The 19,801-nt window shown below is 46.5% G+C and overlaps 1 protein-coding gene across 1 annotated transcript in view; it reads right to left on the reverse strand.

Annotated features, from left to right (window-relative positions):
• Nucleotides 1-18,239, reverse strand: part of lrp1ab (low density lipoprotein receptor-related protein 1Ab) — an 82,303-nt gene extending 64,064 nt beyond the window's left edge. The window contains exons 1-2 of the mRNA XM_067239669.1: nucleotides 18,081-18,239; nucleotides 8,207-8,332 (exon numbers count right to left, since the gene is read on the reverse strand). Coding sequence (XP_067095770.1) covers nucleotides 8,207-8,332; nucleotides 18,081-18,153 — 199 coding nt within the window. The 5' untranslated portion in view covers nucleotides 18,154-18,239. The remainder of the gene's footprint in view (nucleotides 1-8,206; nucleotides 8,333-18,080) is intronic.
• Nucleotides 18,240-19,801: the final 1,562 nt, after the last annotated feature.

Here is a 19,801-nt window from a genome sequence, read left to right on the forward strand (position 1 = left end):
CTCCCTCATACCTATCAGTAGCCCCGAATGAGGATAATTACATTACACCAACGCACTGTGGTTGTCCATCACACTGAAACTAGATGGTGGAGAAGAGGGAGGGGGGGGGGGTTACCCTGGGCTCTCTGCCTCATCAAGGTTTCTTTCTCTCTCTGCCTCGTGTGAAAGATTTGGTGCGGTCTACGCCTTTGTTCTTTGAGTGTGTTTCAGAGTGATTGAGGTGTTCGACAAGGATCACATTGACAAAACAACTGACATCTGACAGGAGGTTTTCAACTGGCTTACAATGTGTGGCAAAGTGGAAACAAAGTAGATTGATTTGTTAAACATGCCGTGTGTCTCCTTACACAAGCACGGAAGCTATGGACTCAAATTCGATTTTCAGCCATGGGGGAGGGAGTAAAGCATGGCCTGGTGATCCTTTGTCAGAAGTAATTTGTCGCTACCTGGGTGTTCCCTTGAAATGCACCCCCACTTCTCTCTCTCTCCCTCCCCCCCGAGGCTTGGTGCTCCAGCCCTGCTGCCAGGGAAGGTCAGTCAGAGAGACTGTCTTCCTCATCGTGTGCCGCCCCCGGCATCTCCAAAACATTACTACACACACACACACATACACATTTCCCATCCCCACTGTCCCCGGCGTGACATAATAACGTTGCATTGTGATTCCATGTTGAGCTTTTGTCCCCACCATAAAAGCCTGAGTTTACCCCGGCGCCCCCTCACCCTCACCCTCCCCCCTCCCCCTCCTGACCCTCAACCCTGCGCTCCGTTGTGGGGCTCCGTTGTGCCCCACCATTCAGCCCTCTGTCAGCTCTGATGAACACGTCCCGCAGGGGGGCCGGAGGCGCGGGCGGGGGTTACCGGCGACTGGGCTGGAGTCACAGTGTACAGTAGCTAGCGTGTGGGCTCCACCCCCCGTAGCCCCACCAGAGCCTCTGTGGGTCAGCGCATGAGGGATGAAGGGGCTGATATATCAAAGTATCACAGTGTAATAACATCCTGTGATGATACAAATCTGAGGCTCAAAACGAGACGGTTTAGTGAACACCGATTCATCAAGCTTAAAATCAAGCAATCTGAGACTTGTTATCAGTGAATCAACAGTGGCAAGTCAGTGACTGCGTTTACTCTCTACTATCATGGTTTAAGGTTACCATGACTTCCTTCCATGTCTAGAGAGTACACACATGCGGAGGGAGACGGGGAGTGAAGAAACAGACAGACAGACAGACAGACACACAGACAGACAGACAAACAGACACACAGACAGACACACAGACAGACAGACAGACACACAGACAGACAGACAGACAGACAAACAGACACACAGACAGACACACAGACAGACAGACACACAGACAGACAGACAAACAGACACACAGACAGACACACAGACAGACAGACAGACACACAGACGGCCGGCCGGTCGAGGAGGGACGGCAGGGAGGACAGCGGTGCCTGGCTGGCGTGAGAAAGGTCCGAGTTCCCTAGCTGCTGATAGGCCGGTGAGTCGGAGGAGGGCTCAGTGCCACAGAGCTGGGGGGATTTACTGGGCTTTGCTCCTTCCTCTGCAGATGCACCATCGCCTGCCCTGCTCCCTGATACGGGACTGTACTCCTGAATTCCCCCATATGCAGACACACACACACATGCAGACTAACCTGCATAGACACATGGACACGCACACAAACATACGCCCGCACATGCCTACAAAGTCACACTGACTCTCATACTCTAAAAGACACGCACGAGCGCACACACACACACACCGAGGAGGAAATCCCCTACTTCTACTGTACATGACTATTCATTTACAAAGGATTTTGGGGGGCAGTTTTGCAAACCTTTTTCTTCTTTCTTCTAAAGCTTTAAAGCTGGTCTGCTCATTTTGTTACTCTCTACAATAAGCCTTCTTTTTCACTGAATCAGCCATGCACTCATCGGCTCACTCAATCCCTCCATCCCTCTTCCACCATCCCTCCTCCACCATGCCTCCTCCACCATGCCTCCTCCACCATGCCTCCTCCACCATGCCTCCTCCACCATCCCTCCTCCACCATCCCTCCTCCACCATCCCTCCTCCACCATGCCTCCTCCACCATCCCTCCTCCACCATGCCTCTTCCACCATCCCTCTTCCACCATCCCTCTTCCACCATCCCTCCTCCACCATCCCTCCTCCACCATCCCTCCTCCACCATGCCTCTTACACCATCCCTCCTCCACCATGCCTCCTCCACCATCCCTCCTCCACCATCCCTCCTCCACCATCCCTCCTCCACCATGCCTCTTCCACCATCCCTCCTCCACCATCCCTCCTCCACCATCCCTCCTACACCATCCCTCCTCCACCATGCCTCCTCCACCATGCCTCCTCCACCATCCCTCCTACACCATCCCTCCTCCACCATGCCTCCTCCACCATCCCTCCTCCACCATCCCTCCTACACCATCCCTCCTACACCATGCCTCCTCCACCATCCCTCCTACACCATCCCTCCTCCACCATCCCTCCTCCACCATCCCTCCTACACCATGCCTCCTCCACCATCCCTCCTACACCATCCCTCCTACACCATCCCTCCTACACCATCCCTGCTCCTTTGGCTGCCAGGCCTGCAGTGACTCTGGTAGTCCTGGAGGGCATGCCCAGGCGTGACTGGGGACAGCCCAGACAGCTGTCCTCCCTCCCTGGATCAGCAGCCAGCCTCCAGCAGCCAGCCTCCAGCAGCCAGCCTCCGGCCTCCAGCCTGGGGCTCAAGGCCACCAGATGGACAGATAACCTTGATGTGTGGCCCTGTTGCCCGGGGCAGCTGCCGGTGGAAGATAACTCCATCTCCCAGCCTGCCTCCCTGTCCTCATTCCCCTCTGTCCCTGCTCGGCCAGACCTGCACATTCCCTCAGGCAGAGGATGTACTGCAGAGAGCCAGTGTGTGTGTGTGGGGCCATGATGAGCAACAGCGTGGGCGCGTGTGTGTGTCTGTATGTGGTCTGTGTGTGGCTATAAATCATACCTCGGGACAGGCATGCCACCACTGTCTAAGCCCCTGCAGCCATCCATTGTCATCATGATTCCATTATAAGATAACATTCCCTAGTATATCCCCTGAATATTACTTTGTCATGTTACATGAAATGAAAAACCACATTCTAAACGGTCATGAGAGTATACGAGGGTGTACGTGTTAGCGGGTGGGTTTCAATCATCACGCACTTAGACAATCATGGTACACTGAGGGAATTCATGGAGAGTGGATGAGTGTCAAATTGTGTGTGCGTATAAGTGCACTATAAGTGTGTGAGTGAAAGTAAAGTGCTGTTGCAGGTCCGTTTTCCAGAGAGGCTACAAAGAGCCACGGGCTGGTGTGGCTGGACACACTAACAAGTGCTAATTGTGTGGAGTCATCAGCTCATTTACTCCCCTTGAATGGAACTGGTTAACATACCATCTCAACATAACAACCGACTATTTACATGACACACGCTTTTCGACCTCTCCTCATAGCTCCACTCTCACTGAAATTTGCATTGTAAATAAAGGAGAAAGTTGGATAAAGAACGAAGGGGGGGCAAACGGCAGTGTAAGCGGTCGGCGAGGTGAGAAGGATCTCTCCACGGTGAGTAGCGGAAGGAAAGTGCTTCTCTTCTACATCTGTTCTCATGGGCAGATAGAAACACAATGACTGTTCCTCATGCAGCTATTGTTTAATTGCATACAGGCCTCAGAAGTGGTTTTTGTGTTCCTGTTTTACAGGAATCTCCTAAATTGATCTATTAACTGAAATATTCATTGAGGCAGATTCAAAGAGGTTAAAGTGGTCAGAGGAAAATGCAAATGTGTTGAGAAGAAAACAAAAATATATAAATAAAAAATCAAAACCAATGAATAGCAGCTGTCAACTTTATGAGAAAAGGCCTCTCAGAAGAATTGTAGTTCTTCAATTGTGCAGGAATGAAGGTTGGCAGAGGTCGAGGTTTTCAGTTGAGTTATTCATGTTTGCAAATAATTGAAAACAGTCTGACAAACCCCTGGCCTGTAAAATGTCATGACCTCATTACAGTACACTCTATTATCCGCACGGAGAGAACAGAAAAGAAAACGGAAATAAAGACATGAGCTTTCGCTGACGCTGCACAGGCCCAACGGCAGAAATAGCCCAGAGACAAGGGAGCTGGCATTGCAGTTTGTCTGAATGGATTCTTTTTATTTTCGCTTCCTGATACGTACCAGCAAAAGACACACCCCTCCCCATATACACACACACACACTCGTAAGGAGTTGTGGAGTAAGAACCACCATCTTTGCTGCTCCAGCCCTGGATTTGAGTCAGTCACTTCCTGTACCCCAGGGTTGATGGGTAATTGCTGTGAAGGAGCATGTCAAGTCCAAGAAAGAGAGAAAATATGGTTAGGAGAGGTTCATTCACACCTCCACACATGGCCTGGGGGCGTGAGGAGGGGAAGGAGAGCGAAAGAAAGAAAGAGAGAGTGAGAAAGACACTGGGGCATGACATGGCCCACAGCAGACGACTCACTAACCTGAACCTGCAACACACGCACGCACACATACTTGTACACACACACGTACACAGACACAGACACACACACACACACCACCCTTCCTTGGTAAAAACAGGCCCCGGGGGGGGGGGGGGGGGGGGGGGGGGTCCAAGCGCCCCAACAAGGTAGCCACGGCTCCTAAACAAAGCGGAAGAAAATGATTATGTGCTCCAACAGCCTCCCAGCATCAACAGACTTGTGTCAAAGAGCTGTGATGGGAGCCTGGCTGCCTAACAGCTTCTCAGAGAACCCAGGCTATCTTTACCCTCTCAGGATAATAACAGCCTAGGTGAATAGTTGAGGGGAACCACGGTGCAATTAGGTTCTGAAATGCAGCAGCAGCAGCAGCAGCATTGCACTCCTCTCCTCCTCCACAGGTAGCTAGCTGCCGCAGATCAAACAATCGTCGGCAGACGAAACCACACACGTTCATACCCCCCCCCCCCTCCCTCTCTCCAGACTGCAGGCAGGTGGGTTTACGGGGGGCTGTAAAACAAACAGGTGGGATTTTGCCCTGAAATTTAAGGTAGATGGTTATCATTGAAAACCTATTAGGGTACCTGCTAACGCTAACAAGCGGTTGTGCGCATATTAGATGTACCTTTCGTGGGAAGAGTTTGACTGTCGACTTCGCTGTTGAGGGAAGGCTGCCGAGAAAAGAGACTTGAAGGGGAGAGGGAGCGAGGGGAGAGAAGCTCCCAGGCTGCATTACTTTTCTATTCTTCTGGCCTTTTAAGAAATCAGCAAGGTCCATGTTGGCTGGGTGTTTGTCACAAGGTCTGATATACAGAGGAGCCAGACCGCAGAGTGATCCTGCTCACAGATAGGAAGAGAGCCTGCCAGGAAGGAGGAGGACACCACACAGAGATAGAATGATGGAGCAATGGAGGAAAGAGAGAGTGGGAGCGAGAGATGGACTCAGAGAGACAGAACAGACTAAGAGACAAGAACCAAGACAGAGAATGACAAAACCACAGCAAGAAAACTGGAGACATAAAGAAAGGTTTGCGTTTCGTGTTTGCCTTGTGAAATCTGGGTGAGCCCTACCTTGAAGCCCAACCTCCTAGTTAGTAATTAACTTGCACTGGAGATAATGTTTTAATTACAGCAGCAATCTACAGCTCTAATTCAACCTCAGAACCAGACAGTTTGGTCAGTAGACATGTTTAGACGAACCCCTACAGACATGGGAATTTGGTCTGCACCCCCTGACTTTCAACCACACGTTCTACCCCTGAGTAGAAAGACAGGCTCCTTTAACACAAAACAATGTTCTATCGCTGGAGTGCATAAAACAACAAGGACACCTTCAACTCCCCAAACACAAATAAATAGATTCCCAGGAGTTAGGCTTGACTTCAACAGATACTAAGTCACTCTGGAGGTTATTTGTGATGTCTAGAACCCTGATCTGTTGCTCTGCCATCTCCATACAGGGGCTGGGGCTGTTGTCAGGCCAGTAGCCCATGTTGTTTACAGCCTGTTAGGCAGAGTGGCAGTTATTCAAGCAGGGGAGAATCCTGTAGATGGATCTCCTAACAGTTCTGACGTCCTAATGGGAATAGCAGAGATCCAAAGTCAACAGCATGGTTAACTTCTTCTCCAATCCTCAGAGAAGCTCTGTTGATGTTGTTTTCTAGGTTGTATTTTAAACAGACCATACAATCAAACGAGACATCCTATATCCAGCACAGACATAAATAAAAAAACCATTAAATAAAAAACATACAGGTAATTAAATTGTAGGTTTTTTCCCCTCGTATATCATCAGGGTAACATTCGTAGCAGACTCTATAAAAACCTCCGGCCAGACCCTCCTACTAACTTCTCATCCAGTCTAGTCTAGACTCCAAACCACTCCATCCGATGATAATCTAACTGAAGGGAACGACAGGTTAATACACGAAAACAATTGCAGTCATACTGAAAAGGTTCATGACAATAACTTTACAGCCGTCCTAATGGCTAGCTTGGCGTCACAGCAGATCCAGAGAAATGAATAGCTTGAGATAACTCGCATGTACAAATATATCTCTGAACAGGAAACAGATAGAGTGAACCGCACGCTCCACATGAGGTCACGTTGTTATGCTGCTGCTCTGAAACCATAACGGACAGTCCTACTGTTTACTCATATGAATCAAGGAGGGGTCTCTCTGTTTAAGATGAGGTAATAGTAGGCCACTGCCCAAGTGAAATACGTAATTGAGGGTAAACACAGATCAAGACATTCGGTTCTCTTTGACTAGATGAATCACTCCATTGTCCATGTGGACAAATTACATAAGTGCTATGGAAATTTCACTTGAGCTCAATGGCTCTGGTAGACAGGACTCAGGAGAGCAAAAGAAAGATACATTCAACTAATGAGAACAACCTCTAGCTTAACAACAACATAAGTTGCGTTGCACAACTCTTCCGCTGCTCCATTAAAATGCTATTGAGGAGAAGATTTCATGTTGTTTGGAGTGCATGTAAAGCCACATAAGTGCGAGAGAGCAGCAAAGGAAGTTGAGAAGAGAGGGAATATTGAACAGTTTAGCCGGCTCTTTCTTGTTTATCTCCATGCAACACATTGACTCTGAAGCGACAGAGGTTTGAAATGGGCCGGTTATGGATGAAACTGCCAAAGATAGCGAGTTCCGGAGAGTGAAATGAAAAATATCTGCGCTGTATACCCACAAGGGGAAAGCTTGACAACTCAGAGGATGAGGGGAACTCTAATGCCCTCAATGAAATGAACTTTCTCAACTTCAACAGCCCTGATTTCATTTCTCTATCAACAAAACAACAGATGATGATTTATGGACAACCACATTGAAATCAAATGGCCATCTGTGAATACTAAATCAGGTTTACTCCAGCAACAAATAATCCCTTGATGTTGGGTGTCAGCCACTCGTCTGTGCATGCCAGACTATTGTTGAGAATGTTTGTGGCGTGACGGATGTAAGGTGTGGCACACAGGCAGAGATACACACACACTGTAAGAGAGAGACAGACAGATGGATCAATCTGTCAGGCACCCTATCACTATTTCTCTCACATAGAGACATAATGCGCACACACACACACACACCATTAGGCCTCACCATACTGTAAGCACTGTCAGACGTGTTCCCAGTGAAAGTATGCAAGTATGCGTTTAGGTGGCGTGTAGAGTCTGTCAGATGTGAGTGCCTGAGACAGGACACTCACAGACCAGACAGGTCAGGCCTGGGCAGACCCATGCAGACTAAACAAGGCCCAGTCATTAGAGCTCCAAGTCACACGCAGCTGGAGCCAGACAATGCTGTGTCCTTCACACTGAAGGACACAACGCAGAACCAGACTGTATCCTCCACCCAGACCCCTTTTCAACTGAACATTGGTTCAACATCTCGAATTTGGTTTTACACATAATTCCCGATTCCAATCTGCCTGAGCTTTGATTAATGAATAAAGGCTTGTATTTGATTCTTTTTTTATTTATTATATCTTATTTATTTTGATAGTAACTCAAATCACAAACCCAGTCTAAGACAAATGACTGTAGAAGGCAAATATGCATGTATTTATAATAACAGCACTTGTAAATAGAAATGAGAACATAATTGTTCAAACCTGGTTGGTTTGACTGTATCTTTAGAGAGCCCTGCAGTACTTACAGAGATCAGGCGACTCGTCAGAGCCGTCCGGACAGTCTCTATCCCCGTCACACAGCCAGCCCTTGGAGATGCACGTTATCTGGTCCTCCCTGCACACAAACTGCTTTGGGCTGCAGGTCTTTGGAGCTAGAAAAAAAGAAAGATAATCTGTTAAGATTCCTGTAAATAATGCAGTGCCTGTCAAAACGTGATACAATTACCTAAAGGATTGAGCATAGTAAAGCATTAACTTTTTACAGTTGTAGTGAATTAACGTAACACTTTCACACTGCTTATCAATATTTTACTTCATGCAGGACTAACTACCAGCTTGTTTCCTTCACCAATTCCCTTCTGGAATCTTCCAGCTTCAAGGAAGCAGATTATTGGCACAGCAGGTTAGAGTGACATTCAAGGGGTTAAGTTAAGTTAATGTCAGGCTTTGTTTCAAAAGCTCCACAGGCTCACTCCACTCAGAGAACAAACTCAACTTCAAATTGACTCCTCAACTCGGACTCCTCGTTTGTTGTTTCATTTCTCATTATGCAAACATGGCACTATTGTCAGCTTTTCTTCTTTTTTGATTGGCCCTTTGAAGCTTGTCTCCACTCATTCTGACCTCCATAAAGCCTTAATGTGGTACATTATTTCAGGGAAGTCAGTCAGAGGATATTTCTGAGGTGTACCGCAGGGTAGTACCACAAGTTTAGCCTTCATAAGCTACGATACTCTGGCACACTGCTGACTTAGTTAGACTCAACCACACTGAGAAACATAGTGAACCCTTTTTGGTGCAGTTTAGTATCAAGCATTTATTGTATTGTACACAATTGTGATTAGATATCTAATAATGGCACAATGTAATGTAATACTGGATTTCGCTGGTTTTGACAGGAAGCACTGAAGAATACCAACGGTCATGTTTGTAAATATTTCATCTGAAAGCTCCCAAGTACTGTAATCTACTGGTGTTAGCGAGAAGCAGCGTTCTGGAATGGACAACACAGAGCAGAGTAGACTGTCTCATTGGGATTCTCTGTGGAAACCTGCACCAGACCTCTCCCACTTTCTGTCTGTATCTATCTTCCTCTCCCTCCCTCCCTCCCTCCCTCCCTCCCTCCCTCCCTCCCTCCCTCCCTCCCTCCCTCCCTCCCTCCCTCCCTCGCCCTGGTTGACTTACCTCCCTCTACACTTGGCAGACTGGAGGTGTTTGGGGGAAGGGAGGCAGGGAGGGGGGGGTGGCAAACCGCAAGGGGGCTGGGATGTGACTGCAATCACAAGAGGACTACAGGGAGGAGGGCAGTGCATCATTGCGGTCTCGTTTCCCTGTACTCTGTCAGACAGAGCGATTTAAGCGCAAGCCTCTTTGTGCACTGTTGAGAGTCTGAGCGTGTGCGTGCGTGGGGATGTGAGGGGGTCCAACCACTGGGTCTTATGAGTGTCAGGTTATTAGAAGTACAATTAGAAGCTAAGATAAGATCCGATCAAGTCTTTATTGCGCTAACAACACCTTTTTGTCAAGGCAGATCAGCAGGCGGAGGGATGGAAGTTAAGATGCCGCACCAACTCTCCACTCCTCTGCCCCACTTAAGCTGCATTTAAACCTAGTGACACAGCAGCAAGTGCAGAAGAAGCAAACGTCTCGAGGAGGTAATGTGTGAGTACAAAGTGGAAAGTACACATAAACTTTACAAGGCCATAACAGCAGCATGGGGAAGAGAAAAATAAAGAGACTGAGAGGGAGAGAGGGAGGGAGAGCTGTAAAAAGAGTGGCTGGAGGCCAGCGAGTGAATCGACTCAGACGACATGCACACACCCAATCCCACGAGCAGAGACAGCAGGAAGTTCAAACCTTCGTCTGAAGGCCAGCGACAGCAAACTAAAGAGCGACAGCGAGAAAAAGCCAACTCTTGCGATCCATTGCTACATCAAGCAGTGCTGTGAGCTCAAACACTGGCTGTTCCTTAGCCGTCCCACCAATTCATGAGCCTAAACAACGTTGCCTCGCACAACCAACCAGCCAACCACACGCCAGGATCAGTGGAGGTATTGAAGTCCAGAACAAGCTCCTATGTGTGGGCAGTCCCCCCCCAGGCCTCTCAGGGCGTCTTTGCCTCTTAGCAGCTGGGCTGAGGAACTTGTTCCTCATGACTGGGCATAAAAACTGGAAATAAAACATTGCGGCTTCTAATTTTATCGCAGCTCCGCACACCAGCGCTGAGAGACTCAGACGAGGAGAACCTTCAGGCCTAATTGGAGGTTGCGGACTGGGGAGTAAAGGGATGAGGGGGGGGGGGGGGGTATCTGGCAACATTTCCCACCTTTCGGCAGGCTCCTTTCAAAGCTCGCTGAAATATCTCAAACAGAGATGGGGATTGTGAATTCAGTCAGGCTCACTTTTTTCTTTTTTTCCTAAGGCCCGGCCAAAAAACGCTGACAATTTCTGGAAGGTGCAAATCAACCTGGGGATTTTAACCAGAGTCTCAACTCTGAGAAGAAGAGGGGGGAGGGCTTTCTATCCCTCGTATGGGACTGGACTCTGACACCAAACACCATTCAATCAAGGAACATGAAAAGCTCCTGCCACAACTGGCCTGTATGTGTTGGCATCCTCCTTTGTCTCCGGTGTAGTTTCTTCTTGACACGTTCCCACTAACCAGTCTCCCTCCTGCCTCAGGTCTCCCTCCTGCCTCAGGTCTCCCTCCTGCCTCAGGTCTCCCTCCTGCCTCAGGTCTCCCTCCTGCCTCAGGTCTCCCTCAGGTCTCCCTCCTGCCTCAGCTCAAAAGGTGATTTGATGACACCGCCTTCACTGGAAGCCTGGAAAGTGCCCATCACTCAATACTGTTAATCCACTTTCATTTAACAGGTCCAACCAGGGACTTAGTTTCACGTGGTAATAAAGTCTGCTGTAATGCATTTAAAATATAGGTATAATATTGTTGACACACATTGTGATGTCAACAGCTGCCATAATCCAATTTGATCTCCACAGAGTCCTCTTAACTATGTAACACCCTCTTGATGGCGAGAATAATAATCCCAAAAAGTAAACATGTAGATCTCTCAGTCAGAATAAAAAGTCAACTTTTCTCTTCATATTAGAAAGGTTCCCTCATTTGTCTTTCATTAGTCTCTGGAGTCAGACTGGACTAACAGGTTATTGTTTTGAAATAATAACCCAGGCAAATTTAACAGATTTGTTCATCAGTATGAAGGCAAGTGCCAATTGTAGCATGATCATACTACTGTTCATTTTCTTCAAGAAGAAATTTAGTGTGCCATTATTTTCATCCTTCATTATGTCTCCAGACACCCTGATCTGCATCAAACAGTTTCTCCCTCACACTCTTTGATGAAATTGCTGCATGTTGTGCTGGCAGCATTTTTCATTTTGCAAAGCTCTAAGGGCAAGTCACTGAAGGCATTAAATATGAATACACACACAGCCTCTCTCTCCCTCTCTCAGGGCCAGGAATGCTCCATGTCTGGCCCACTTTGTAGAAATTGTCATAATATTTGTTTAAGACATACCTGAGAAGTGGGCGTCTTTTCACACGTCTCTGATGAGGTCACAGAAGGCTACTGTATCAGCGACTGGGACTCGCCAGTCCAAGAGGAAGTATCACGCTCCTAATGGGTAGTAATACTGTACATTGTAGTTTTCTGCCTATTGCCAATCTAGGTTAATGACTTTGGCATTGCGCAACGAGAGAAAAAGGGCTGTGTCTGTGTATATATCCTAGAACACATTTAGCACATTAGCACTGCTGGTGAATGAGAAGGAATGTGGACATGAGGTTGAGAGAGAGAGAGAGAGAGAGAGAGACATTTGACAGGGAGATAAATAGTAGGGAGAGAAAGTGGTGTTGCCTCCTCTCCATTAGGCAGCAGTCAGTCAGATGGCGGAGGCCTCCTCTCCCTCCAGACACCCTGCTCAGCTGGGACACACCACTGACCCACTTTCCCTCCCTCTCCATCGGTCTCCTCTCAATGTGGCCATCCCAGCTCCACAAATCAACTCCAGATCCCCGCACAGAGCATTCCAGCACCTTGTAATTGATTTCATGTGTCTGCCTCAAACCAACTCTTACTTTTTAAAGATGTTCGGAAGCTTCAGAGCAATTCGAAAGGGTGAGGGATTTGGAATTTCGAGGACAAGTTGTTACCATTTGGCTGAATGGTACAAGTTGTGTTTAGTACGTCTTGTATGTAATGTAATAACTGTACAATGCATGCCTTCAGGACTAAGAAATGTCTTTAATGCCATCCCTAACAGAGTCCGATTACACCTTTGTCCTGGTTTATCATTCCCAGGAGCATGCCAGGATGAAAACGAAGGCAAATGTCTTCATAACTGTAGAAAGTACCAATGTTTGGACATCACACAGACAGAAAACCTGCATACAGTGAGCTCATCAACGTGGAATAACAGCATCTCACAAATCCAGCTCCGCTGGTGTAATTCAGATCATCAATAATTTCAGATTGTGAGTGGTTTCAACCGTGCGGGGATTCTATTACATGCTGTTAAATGATAAATGATAAGTCGCAAATGGAAATCTTGAATTGACTGAGTATGAATAGGCCCTAGGGTTGTGACTGTCTGTGACTGTCTCAGTCTGTGTGAATATGTGACAGCGGTGTATCGGGAACAATGCCGGGGAACTCTGTTTCCCATCAGCCATCACTTCTCTTCACTCCGCTCCACATTCAGAGGAATTTGGCTTTCGGCTAGCACCACTGCCTGCATCAACTAGAAAAGCAAAAACAACCACAGCATGTAATTAGGCCCTTGAGGTCAAGTTTGAAATCATTTCTCGGTGTCTCCTTTTAGCGATTTTTCAAAGCAAGAATCTTTGTTTCAAGACAAGTAACAATTAAAACCAAACAAAGACCTTGGGAAGGAAGGAGAGGGCAAAGAAACTACTTGTTATTCCTGGATTTTACGGAGCATTTATTATTCTGTTGGAATTTTGCAGAGCCACAAAGCCAAAAGTAAAAGTTCTTTCAGATGTAAAGGAATGCCTTGTCCTGCAAATTATTATGGGGTGACAGTTGGAACTGGCACTTTTACACCAACATTCAAACAATGTATCATCAGGGGTTGATTAATCAGGGACTAAACAGAGATGTCCCTTAAACAAAGACAAATATACTGTACAGCTAGAAGCTTGTAAAAAAAAGAAAAAAAAAGAAAAGTGACACGCACACCAAGGCTTGGTCACTCCATCACAGCTTCTTCAATGGAGGCACTGTGCAGTGTCCATCCAACAGGAACAGCCACTTAGCTTTGTGGCCGCCTAGCCTCTGCCTAGTATCTGTAGAGCATTAACCGGCTTACTGACCACACACAATATCCGTGGGCCATTCAGGTTCTAATCCTCAACAGTCATTTTCAAAGTGGTCGAACATGCATACAAACAACAGCTGAACTTGGAGGCGGTTAGTTCCCACCCCTAGCGCCCAACAGCCCCCGTTCTGTGTCGAAGCGCAACAAAAGAGGGTCCGCCAGTGACCTCAGAGGTAACACGATGAGGCTGGTCACGCCGTCCTCCTCTCGGCGGGGCCGGGGCGTAAACGCGGCAGACAGTAAACCGGAGCGCGAGAGCAGGAGAGGGACGGAGAGAAACCGCCCAGAAAAACACAGAGGGAAGGAGAGATCTACATTTATAGATGGGTCTATATAGTTAGGGACAGTGGCCATTCCTAACCCCCCTCTCTAACACAGCTCTGCACACCCCTGGCAGAAAGGTCCACCCTGATCCAGCTGGAATGAAAACAGAACACAGGGGCCACCGACATAACGGCCCACCTCATAAATCCAGGCATTCATTGCAACTGAGATAACCACAAACCCAAGCTGGCTTACTTGTGTCTGGTGAAGATTTCAGCAACACAACAAACCAGGAGCCCTAGAATTAGGCCATGGTGAATGTTGGATGAACACGCAGGCAAACAACAGAAATTCTTGCATATCAAAAGCTTCTTCGTGGAAAATGGGCTTGTTTTCTATGACGGGTGCATTGCGCTGAATCCCTTCCATTCTGACCCCCTTTATTAAATTATAATACAGAGTTCCAGCTGTGGACAACATGCCAAACTGTTTATTGTAGTTTAGGGATGAATTCCAATAGACACGCCCTATAATCTAGTTCTGAGATTTTTTTTTCTTTTTCTTTCAACCGTCGTCTCCAAATTGTGGCTATGGAGCAGTAGGAACAGGAATTCCATGGCCATCAGAACAGTATTGAGAGAGCAGATGATGTATGCCGCATGCATAGACAGCCCCTTGTGAGAGAGTTCAATGGCTGTGGGTGTTATAGAAGCAGACAGGTTTGACACATGGCAGCCGTCCATGAAATTGGAATCTTATCACCACGCATCAGCTTCTCTCTCTCCCGGTCCAGGTCACAAAGCTCACTGAGTATGTTTGTGTTTGATCGATTCTCCAGCCGAGAGCAAATCCAAACCCCAGCCTGTGTGGGAAAGCACAACTGAGGTGTGTGTGTGTGTCAATGTGCATTTGAATGTATCCGAGTGTGTGTGTTCGTGCTGGAGGCTGAAGAGAGATTGACCGAGGAGAACGACTGCAGCGTCACCAGAGGACTGAGAAGGTCCAGCTCGCTGGGCAGACAGTGGATCCGGAGGTTTCGGGTGAAGAGTTCATCACACAGCAATAGGAAAACAAAACAGTTACAAAGCCCGTATCCACACGCCTATGCTGGATGTCAGGCAAACGTTGCAAACAGGCGCTACATTTGAACAGTTATGTGGTCTTCTTGTGTGAAATACATGGAACATAGATCAGTGTAGCCTTGTCTCCCGAAGGAGGAAGTGTTTTGAGCGCGTCTTTAATCATTCACCAAGTCAAACGATCTGCCTTTGATGGTTCCTTGTCAACGATTCATGGCATCGTCACATGCCACACTAACACCCACAGTCACCATTTTATTCAATATCCAGATACAGTTCCTTCTGAGTCTTAGCGAGCTAAACTGAATAGACACTGATGTGGCAGCAAGAAAACACCCATTATAGTACACCCCTGCTATTCACCGACAATAAACAGTCTTTCATCTAAGGCCTCACGCCTTCTCCAAATATAGGGAGAACATACACAAGACATTTAATGCTAATCTGGCTTTAGCCTCTAGTCTCCTCGGAAGTCTATCATGCATTACAGAAAGGAGGAGGGTAAAAAGGGATATATTTTGACAGTTATTGTCAAGGCTCTTGCTTGCGGGTATTACCGTTTCACGAATGACATAGGTTCCAAATACCACGCCATGCCCAGCTTTGTGCTTAAATACCACTGGAAGTAATACAAAACTATTGGAAGGCCATACAATGACTTGTGAAAAGACATTCTCATCTCAACACACAAGATGCACTTCGATAGTAGATTTACAGTCTGCAGACAACTCAAGGGGGAGGGGGAAACGTGTCATTCTTGCATGACAGGACAGGTAAAGAACAGAGTAATGGACATTCTTGTATCTGTTGAATTAGTGGTAAAGGTGCTACATTTTTCTTGATAATGTTTTAAGTACTAGTTCTGAGGAGAACTCAAACGCATAGACCTCCCAACAATCCCCCCCTTCATCCCTCACAACCCACATCACCACATCTGACCAATGGGATTCAGATTCTATGCCAAATTTTTGGTTGTCATTCTCCCTTTCAACCCAGTGACTGTGGGGGGAAATGTATCGTCTTTCATAACAAAGAAATAGTAGATGCACGAGTACATATCACAGTAAAACACTATGGTATGATATGACAGTGAATCATGTGTGACACTGAAACCACCTCATCCTGAAATAAATGAGGTCTCCAATCCTCCTGCCATTCTCACAGCACTTAGACCAAGTGTGCCCATCAGGTCACCCAACGTTCATGGATTTGCATCTATAAGAGGATCATCGCCTCACTTCCACGGCTTGCGGAAAGTCGTGTTGATATGCCACCGGACACAAACAGCCCATGGAGATGAGACGGTAATGAAGCAGGGACCTAACCCTCTGACCTTGACCTCACCAATCCCCTCCACAATCCCCAGTTTACGCTGTAACCAACCAGGACAAATCCACGTGCTTTAGCTCAAGTGGCCGACCCTGGCCTCAAAAATCCATCCACTTGTTCACTCACTCACCCCCCCCCCCCCCCCCCCCAACATCCTCTTTCCCCTGCTTTGCCTGGCTTTGGGACTGGACAGCTGGCTGGTCATGGGGCATGGCACCAGCATGACATCAAGTTCAGCTGTCTAGTTCTACCCAGTGAGGATGGCGCTCTCTAATCACTAGTTTGTCCAGAGGCTACAACAATGTTTTTCAGGCCTGCCCCCCTAAGCAATGGTTTCTGGTAAAGATTGTTTTAGTTGCACCCCCCCCCCCCCCCCCCCACATCCCACCCCACCGTTGGCCCCTCCGGAGTCTCTCCCCCACAGTCACATCCCTGCTGGATCTGTGAGCTCCCTCCAGCCAGATGTTCCAGGCTCATGGAGGTGGCTCGCATGCTGAGTTCTCAGCCCTCACAGTGACCAGTCCTCCTGTAGGGTCCTGGAGCTGGCCAAGCTCCAGGCCTGGTGGCTATGACACTGACAGAGCACACCAGAAGAGATAAACACCCAAACAAAATTACTGAAACTAAAAGGATCTAACTTGCTCATGCATAATAATAGTTGTTGTTGCTCTGGTTTGGTTTGTGCCAATGCTTGTGTGTACAGTTCTATGACATTCCCTTCGGATGACATCCTTAAAGCACATTTTCAAGAACTTAATGAGATGTGGTGTAATATTCATATCAGCTGGACACTTATCAGCATTCTGAAGGCCTTAGAATTCCAATCTATAAATCGTGCACGTCAAAGCAAAGTATTTGGGGTATTTTTGCAAAGGCGTTCTGTGGGTTGAAATTTCACTTAGGGATGTGGTAGATTTTCAGCTTTCAGACCTCTGTTCAACGGCGGTGCACGTCGAGACAAGCCACAACTTCTCGTCTGAACACCAATAACACTGTTTTCCTATTTTAAGTAGCATGGCACTCAAAACAAACATACAAACTGAGACACCTATTTTCACCAATGGGAGTGATAGATGTGGGAGTGATAGATTGAGGCTTGATAAGCAACACCCGCGTTTGTAACCTGCTTCAATCTCCTCGACAATTTCACCTGAACGTAACGTTAAATTCTCGTTTGACATTTGTGCCATAACGTCAACAATGCTGAAGCACGATCGTTTAGAAGAACGATTCGTCTATAATGTTGGTCAGCAGGATGAAAAGATAGTCAAATGGGTAACATTTTCGATATCGACTACTGCATATTGCATATAATGCATATCCTATGGACATAACCAGGCCCTACAATTGCATTGAGATTGTGCCATAGACTGGTCACCTGTGCCATAGGCTGGCCACTCTTAATAATATTGTCATAGGCAACAAAGTATTACCTTGTAAATGGTTCAACTTTAAGCTTTTCCGAAATCGAGTAGCTATCAAGCCTACTGTGATAAAAAAAAATCTTTCATTTCTGTATTGATTAGCACTGGTAACATTTAGCAAAAGAACGAAAGATGTTTTGTTGTGACTTCTGCAGTTGAGGTAAACACAGGTGGAATGATTAAAACTAGACTACACAGGTGGTTACACAATTGGCACAGGATTTTTACTTTGATAAAGAAACAAACAATAATTGCATATCCCCAGAACCAAACACTGCTCAACAATCAATAACATTTGCCTTCGTAGCCTGAGGCCTCATAGCGAACACAGGCGATTAGCCTAAGGTTTAAAGACACTGGTATCTTGAACTCAGTTATGTAGAACATGAGTAGAAAGTGGACACATGCAGTGGAGTTGCACAAGGCAGGAGAACACAAGAACGTCTTACCTTCAATTGCTCCAGTAGGTAATATGATCTCCAAAATGAGAATAAATCCCACGTACAACAACCCCATTTCCATCACCTCTGCAATGCCCTGTGGCACTGCTGTTATAAAAGAATGTCGACTAAAATTCTAAAATCAAGTAATCTGTTCCAACACCTCATCCGAGCCCCCCCCCCAGTAGTCCGGTGCGATTGTCCGTCCTTTGCGCCCTCAGTCACGTTCTGCAAGGGTAGGTTACGGTACACAGATTTAGTCTTCCAGAAACCGGTCTGAAACTAGAAGAAGGGGGCTTGCTACAGCCTGTCGAGGCTATAGGTTACGCTGCTGTAGTGTCATGTATATATCTCATTGATTATCAGCATGCAAAAATGAATGCACATTGCCCTATGCTATTCTTCAATCTGTTGTGGTCACAATGTGACTACTCCACACCGCTAAAATTGTTAAACCATGCACCCAAGTTCTCAGCCGTCTAGCAAATATTTCATGCCAAACTAAAATAAAAAAGTAAAAGCGTTTTTTCCTCTGGAGCTCCACAACCTTGGTTGCTGGTGGCCACGGTTTCAATGGATGGTGAATCTGGAGCTCCAGCGATGTAGACCTGCGCATGACGTCACCAATTCTATTGCTTAAAAATGGGCAAACTACGCGGCAATCCGTCTTTGCGCAAGCGCCAACACTCCTTTTCTCCTATTTCATGCGCTTTTCAGTTTCAGAAACTGCCGCTGCTCTATCAGCCATGTTGGTGCAGCAATAGCAGTTTAATCTGCTGTGTGACAAACAAGTGCACTTGTGGCATCATTACAGCAAAACTGTTTTACGGTTTATCTGACAACGACTCCTTAAGAATTGGCCCAAATTGGCCCAAGCGTAGGCTTGGATGTGGTGTTACGTTGGTTGGTGTGTGTATGATAAATGTGTCACACTGTCCCAATAAAACTACATGATGAGTTATACTGTATGTCACCTTGTGTGTACTCAGTAAAAGTCTTTAAACATGTAAAAGTTGACCAAATTGATTGGTTTGTTTAGCAACAATTGACGACATGTTTATAATTAAAATAAACAATAATTAAAAGTAGGCTGTATCAATACGTCTCATTCAATCACATAATTCGCAATTCTGGACAAATTGTGCAAGTATAAAAAACTAAAATCATTAGGTCACACTTTACTAGTCTATGGATTAAACGTTGAGGCTTAAAACTGCTTTGCCATTTCGCATAAAACAGGACCCTCTAGTGGCACAGACACCACATGACATAAAATGTATTATTCAAAGATTTGCAACAAATCCAGACCTTTCGACATGGATGATTTTGGGTTATAAATGTAACTGTACGCAAAAATATTGGATATTAGCACCAAATGTGTCACAGAGAATGGCCAATCTTACCGTACAACTGGCCATGACAAAATTGAAAGATTTTCGTTTGGTGGTGTCCACAAACTTCATCCTCCTTTCTCACATAGTAAAGGAATGCATCGAGGCCCGTAGGAATTCAGAATTTCATTGCTAAATGTGTTTTTTTGTTGAAATCATATTTGTACTACATCATGTTTCCAGTTTCTGCAAATGTATGTTATTAGGAATTGTCAAGATCATTTGGCAATTTTCCACATCGTGTCAATCCCATCTCAGTAGCCAACAATTGATGGTGGGTGGCCAGACATGTTTCTGCTTGAGATCAAATGTTGAGACACTATCATCAGCTAATTTAGG

This window comes from Osmerus mordax, chromosome 7, assembly GCF_038355195.1.
Source record: "Osmerus mordax isolate fOsmMor3 chromosome 7, fOsmMor3.pri, whole genome shotgun sequence".
NCBI lineage: Eukaryota > Metazoa > Chordata > Actinopteri > Osmeriformes > Osmeridae > Osmerus > Osmerus mordax.